Source organism: Galeopterus variegatus, unplaced genomic scaffold (genome assembly GCF_000696425.1).
Source record: "Galeopterus variegatus unplaced genomic scaffold, G_variegatus-3.0.2 Scaffold9932, whole genome shotgun sequence".
Taxonomy (NCBI): domain Eukaryota; kingdom Metazoa; phylum Chordata; class Mammalia; order Dermoptera; family Cynocephalidae; genus Galeopterus; species Galeopterus variegatus.
In genome coordinates this window covers 5,752-11,923 of record NW_007736043.1, presented here as the reverse complement: position 1 = coordinate 11,923, position 6,172 = coordinate 5,752, and the positions used below count along the sequence as shown (strand labels likewise).

The window sequence follows — 6,172 nt, the reverse complement described above, 5'->3', positions numbered from 1 at the left end:
ACACGCACTTTTCACTTTTTCATCTTGTGATGGGTTTATCGGGATGTAACCTATCATAAGTCAAGAAACATCTGTATATGACAAAAATTCAGAATCTGGGGTCTTTCCCACCCAGAACTAGAGAAGCCCAGGACCTCATACCCTGACACCCAATAAGCCACCTCCGATAATCTAATCTTCACTTTGCAGACTCCCAACTGTCCAAAAGAAAAGCCCCAAAGTCATTTGAGATGAGTTCACATAGATATATTTGTCTTTAAAAATAAAACTTTCAGCATAGCTAACATCTGTATATACTACAAAAATAAACATCTTCATATAAATAATTTATGTGGTAAGAGGTGGGCAAGGGATAGAGACAGCCTAGCCGGGAGCCATCAAGCAGTGGGGGCCCAGGATGGGCAAATGGTGCTAGAGGATCCCTCAGGATTGGTATGCTGGGCAGGCAGCAGTGTGGGGTGGGAGGAGGGACAGGGCTTCACTGCAGCCTGAAATGCTGGCTTCCACCCCCACCTGGACACAGACACCAGCACACACAGATCTGTGTGCAAGGCTGCTCAGAGCCGATGGGTAGCTAGCTGTTCTGTATGGCTATCAGGGAGGTCTGTGATGGCTGAGTCAGGGGAGGGGATAAACATAGACAGACAGCAGCAGCAGCAGGGCCCTCAAAGGGTCTATCCTGCATTCAGTATCCACCCACTGCTTCCCAGTGACTTCATGGGGCCCAAACAGGGTCTCCAGGCTTCAACTGCTCTTTCACCCAGTGGCTGGACATGGTCCCGTAGAGCTGAGGTTAGCAGAGCCACTGGTAGCTGGGGTGGCAGCAGGGGACCAAGTGGACTCATCAGAGGCTGGGTGGATGTAGGCACCAGGCAGTGGAGGTGGGTGGAGGGCCACGGTCATGGAGGTAGTCACTCTGGTAAAGCTCTGGGGCAGGGTGGGGGACATCCCCCACGTGAGCCCACCTCCCCGCGGAGCTGGGGGCGTCAGGACCTCTGGGTTCTCCTTGTACATCTGTACCACCTGGGGAGAGACACCAGCCCCAGTGAGTCCCCTTTAGCACTTCCCTGGTGATCACCATGACTGCTGGGAAGCTGGGCCTCCAACAGGATTCAAGAGCTGACAAGCAATGGGATGTTGAGGCCTACGGCAAACCCTGCACCTTGTTCTGGATCCTAAAAGGCTAAGGTAGGTCCTATGAAGAAGCCAGGAGGGCTGAGGGGCAGGAGCATGGTGTCTAGGGAAAGGAGGAGGCTGCCACTTTCATCCAGTGGCACCTGTTGAGGAGAGCCCTTTTGAGCCAAACCCTGACTGTTGGACACTGAGGGCATTTTGTCCTGGCTCTGTCCCTTCCTTTGCCTGTCCCCATCCCATCCGCTGGGCTGCGGGCAGAGAGAGGGTGTGGTCACCTCTGGCGGGGGGCCCAGGATGGACAGCAGCACAGGCAGGAGCACAAGTCCATGGAGGAGGCCCAGGAGTGTGAGCACTGTCAGCACCATGAAGAAGTACCTGGGTGGGGGTGTGGAGTCAGCCTGGGCAGGCACTGAGGCCAGCGTGGGCAGGTTCTCACCCGCAGCCCTCCCCTACCTTACAATGAAGTCAAAGTTGGAACCAGCAAGCATGAGCACACCCAGCAACGTGGAGATGGCCCCATCGGTCACAGGGGCAAATGTATGCTCTAGGGCACAGGCAGCCCGCAGGTTTCGGCTACCCTGGGTGGTCAGGAAGCCCTGGAGGAACAGAGTGGTCCTGGAGCTGTTCCTTTGCCAACCATGGCCAGCTCACCCATGTCACCAGTGCTACTTATCTGTTCCCAGTGCTCACCCATGTGTTGGCCCACAGAAGGCTGGTGAACTGAGTTCCTGGGAATGGTCCAGGAAGCATGTTTGGGTCCACTTAAGTGACACTGAATGGATGTGTTTGGTGGGCTTAGACACACAGAGATGCCCAGAATAGGGGGGGCAGACTCTTGCCTATCACCTGATTTATAAATAAACATCCAGCTACCATCCCATTTCTCTGATCCCCTTCACAGTAAAACCATTCAAAATAATTGTTGGAAGCTGGCTGGTTAGAGTGTGGTGCTGATAACAGCAAGGTCAAGGGTTCAGATCCTTATACCAGCCAGCTGCCAAAATAATAATAATAATAATAATAGTTTGTTCTCATTTTCTCACCTTCCATTCTGTCCTTAACCCATTCCAGACAGGCCTTTGTTCCCTTCTCTCTACCGAAATGGCTTCTTATTTGTTTACTTGTTTATTGTCTATCTCTACCCCCTAGAATAAAAGCTCCTTGAAGGTAAAGACTGTTCTCCAACCAGCCACCAAAAAAAAAAAAATACTGTATTGCTATTACATCTCTAGTTCTTAAACAGTACATAGCACATAGAAGATTCTTGAACCACATTTGTTGAATACTGAGTCAGCTGACCCGTCCCTCCCCCAGCTGCTCACCAGAGCCACGTGCACTGTGAACTCGACACCAATGCCTACGGAGGCCACGAGGATCACCACGGGGATGGCGCTCAGTTTGATGCCCAGGAAACCCATGATACCAAAGAGCTCCATGGTCATCATCGCCAGGACCAGCACCTGGGGAGGGCAGGACTCACCCAGGGTTCCTGACAGGAGGGATGATGGGCTGGGCAGGGAAGGGTGGGAGTGCCACTGGTTCTCTGACTCCACCCCTTCAAGTACTCACTATGAGGCCAGCTGTCCAGGGGTTGAGTAGCAGCAGGGCACAGACGAGGAAAGTGCATACCAGCAGGATGCAGACAGCCAGCAGGAAGCAGTGCCGCAGACCCAGATACTGCTCCCAGAAGAGGAAGGGGGAGCCACTGGGGTAGGCATGCACCCCAGCCTGGCCTGCCTCTGCGCACGCTGCCCGGGCCCCCTTGATGGCTTCCACAAAGTCTGCAGTCTTCTGGAGGCCGCGCAGCAGGAAGGGGAACTGGGAAAACTCCAGGGGCTGGGCTGCCGGGACTGCAGAGAGGAGGGGAGAACAGCAAGAGGGAAGGGGCGAGTGAGCACAGGGAACAGCAGGCAGGGTCTCAGGGGCAGGGACTGTGCGGGCTGAGGCTGAGGCTCTTGCTGAGCTCCCCCAGGACTCACTGCGAAGATTCTCTCCGGTGGTATCGTATTTGTCATGCAGCCATTCAGGAGGTGGGGGGTAGAAGTTGGCTTGTGAGGCTGCCAGACCTAGGGGGTCACTGCTCACCCACACAGTGAGCCCCACGTAGAAGAGCTCTGGTGGAATCAGTCCTTCCTTGTCCACCAGCTTCCTTGTGGTCAACTGCAGAAGCAGAGAAGGCTGAAAGCCTGGGCCCAGGAGGCCTGGAGCCCCTCTGCGCTCCCTGACCATTCTAGCCTTCCCCCAACCTGGCTGAAATCCAGAGGCTCCTGGGCGTCCCCGGTCTGGATCAGCAGCTTGTAGGCCAGGGCCCCGTCCTCAGAGCCATTGCGGTATGAGTGGCGTGTAATGCGCCCAGAAGCCCAGTCCTGGTCAAATGCAGCCTGGATTCCTGGGGGAGAACAGGACAGGGTACAGTTAGCCTGCAGCCCCAGGGGGCTTCTCCTTGCAGCACCCCTCCCTACTGGTCTCATTGTCTCTCACCCTGTAGCCAGTTGCGGTAATAGTGCAGCCAGGTGCGAGGTGCCTGGGTGGCAGGTGGGGGCAGCACGGCCTTGAGGGAACTGAAGCGCTGGTGCAGATCAAAGAGGGCACGTTGGGAGTGGGCGTAGTCAAAGCCTCCCTGGGTCACCAGGGCCACCTCGTACAGGGAGAAGTACCTGAGCTGGGTGCTCAGGAAGGCATGCTCCTTGGTGCCCCGAGGCACCACATCTGTCAAGGCCAGTCCGTCCTGCACCAAAGTGGCTCCATAGAGGCTCAGGCCCAGAAGAGCCCCAAAGAGCACCAGCACCAGGGCCTGTGGGAAGTGGCAACTAAGCCGGAGGCCCAGACTGCACTCCAGCCCTCAGGTGGGGGCCAGGTCCTCTGCCCTTCTTGGGGCCCAGAAACACTAAGCCTCTGCCTTGCCCCACCCAGTCTTACCTTGGCCTGTGACTGGAGCAGCAAGGGTGCAAATTGATAGCGGGCGAAATGGGCAAGATTCCAGCGGGCACAGGGCAGGGACTTGCAGGCTGCCTTCTGCCTTGTCCCCTCCTCCTGGACTAGAAGGTCCCGTGTGGACCCTCCAGGGCTGAAGAGCTCAGAGTCCAGTGGGTCAGGAGGTGGGGGCACCAGGTGGGTTTGGGGAGGCAGGATGGTGACCACATGCTGGTTGCTGGCTTCACAGCAGGTAAAGGCTTGAACTGTGGTCGTCAGGTGGGCAATGCCTACTGGTACTGTCCTATCTCCCAGCTCCTGAGGCAGAATCTGAATCACTCGAGCAGAGCAGGGACTGGAAGAGGCAGAGTGGATGACAAGTCTATGCCTTGAAGTGCTGGTGAGAGAATAAGCTGGGGTGGGGTCAAGTGAAGAAGGGAATGGGGGTATAGGGATGGTACCTAGAGAAGCAGCAGAGCACATCAAGGCGCTGGCAGTGGCGCCGGTGCAGGTCCAGGCTGAGAACAGCCGGGAAGACAAACATCACAGCTGCAAAGTTGCAGCCCACCACGATAGCTGCCTGGGGGATGGACAGGAGGGGCACAAAGGCTGGATGACACACACCTCCAGCTCTGCCTCCACCCTGAGCCCGCCCAGTTTGTGTGGCCTCACCTGCAGGGAGAAGGCCCGTAGTGCAGGGATGGGAACTAGGGCAGCCATGAAAAAGGCAACCATGTTGTTGATGGATGTGAGTGCAACACTGGTGCCCATGCGCTGCAGACACTCTCCTGTGCGTTCCTGCCAGGACAGAGTGGGGACATGCCCTCAGGTCACAGAGGAGGGGGGCCTAGGGTCCTCAAGATAGAGTGAAGGGGAGGCTCAGGAACTTGGGATGGCAGAGGTGGGCAATAATAGCACAGCAGCTAACATTTACTGAGTACCACATATGTGTCTTGCACTGTTCTAAGCACTCAAGGTGAAATATCTCATGGACTTCACAACCACCCTTAGACCACAAGCACTATTATTACCCCCCTTTTCAGATGCGAAAACTGAGGCACAGAGAGGTTAATTGGCAGCTCAAACTTATTCAAATCAAGAGGCTCCTAACCACTATGCTGATCTGCCTTATATGAACCCAGGCTGGAGGATGAGGCCTCACCTGGAGAGGGGTGCCAGGTGGAGCCTCTGTGAAGGCATGCGCCAGTAGGAATATGTCATCCACGCCGATGCCCAGTGCCAAGAAGGGTAGCACCTGGAGAGGCAGAGGGGTTGGCAGCTGGAGGACCTGTGCAGCCTGGCAGTGACACCCAAAGTCTGCCCTGCAGTCCTGGTGTACCTGGGTAGTGGCAGCATTGAAGGTGATGCCGAGCAGGGCACAGAGCCCAAGGCCTGAGGCCACTGCCAAAGCCACCAGCAACACCCCGGCAAGGCCTACAGCACCCTGGGACTTGGCACAGTCCCACCGCAGCATTGTCACGCAGGCATAGGCCAGCTGTGGGGAGAGAGGGCTCAATCTTGGACAGGGGCTCCCAGAGTGGGCACTGCGTAGAGGAGGGAACAAGGTGCCAGGGCAAGACCCACCATGAGCAGATAGCCTCCCACCACACGGGCAGCACTGACTTCAGAGAATGCGTGCAGGATGTCATCCAGAGTGGTGGAGGAGAAGGCGTGGATCTGCTGGGATGCATTCTCAGGTAGGGCCTCTTGGGCCAGCTGGAGAGACAGGGTGGATCTGAGGGGGTGGGAGAAGGGAATGGCCTCAAGGTACCCCTCCTTGTCCTTGTCCACACTGACCTGCACAAAGCGCCGCTGCCAGGCCTGCAGCACTGTGCTGGCCTGCTCCTCACTCCAGCCAATGTCATGTGTCTGGTAGTCACCCCGGAAGTGTTCATACAGCTGGCGTGGACTCATCAGCAGGAAGGTGCTCTGCAGGGCTTCTGCCCTGGTGTGGGTGCAGGCAAATTAGGGGTCAGAGCTGGCCCAAACACCAGGTGGTTGTGCACGGGGCTTTTGCCAAAACTACTTTGCATTAGAGGGTGGATTTCCATGTACCAGTCCCTTCGCCAACTCCCTGGGGAGGCCCTACCTCAGCAGCTGTCCTTGGGGGTCTCTGGCCATGCCT

At 56.5% G+C, this 6,172-nt stretch overlaps 1 protein-coding gene across 1 annotated transcript in view; it reads right to left on the bottom strand.

The window, feature by feature from the left end:
- Nucleotides 1-581: 581 nt before the first annotated feature.
- Nucleotides 582-6,172, bottom strand: part of PTCH2 (patched 2) — an 8,461-nt gene continuing 2,870 nt past the window's right edge. Inside the window, exons 6-21 of the mRNA XM_008593975.1 lie at nt 6,137-6,170; nt 5,845-5,992; nt 5,632-5,763; nt 5,387-5,542; nt 5,210-5,302; nt 4,720-4,845; nt 4,509-4,627; nt 4,054-4,402; nt 3,616-3,928; nt 3,381-3,523; nt 3,114-3,294; nt 2,704-2,984; nt 2,457-2,594; nt 1,588-1,730; nt 1,410-1,509; nt 582-1,023 (exon numbers count right to left, since the gene is read on the bottom strand). Of these exons, the coding sequence (XP_008592197.1) occupies nt 757-1,023; nt 1,410-1,509; nt 1,588-1,730; nt 2,457-2,594; nt 2,704-2,984; nt 3,114-3,294; nt 3,381-3,523; nt 3,616-3,928; nt 4,054-4,402; nt 4,509-4,627; nt 4,720-4,845; nt 5,210-5,302; nt 5,387-5,542; nt 5,632-5,763; nt 5,845-5,992; nt 6,137-6,170 (2,723 nt within the window). The 3' untranslated portion in view covers nt 582-756. The remainder of the gene's footprint in view (nt 1,024-1,409; nt 1,510-1,587; nt 1,731-2,456; nt 2,595-2,703; nt 2,985-3,113; nt 3,295-3,380; nt 3,524-3,615; nt 3,929-4,053; nt 4,403-4,508; nt 4,628-4,719; nt 4,846-5,209; nt 5,303-5,386; nt 5,543-5,631; nt 5,764-5,844; nt 5,993-6,136; nt 6,171-6,172) is intronic.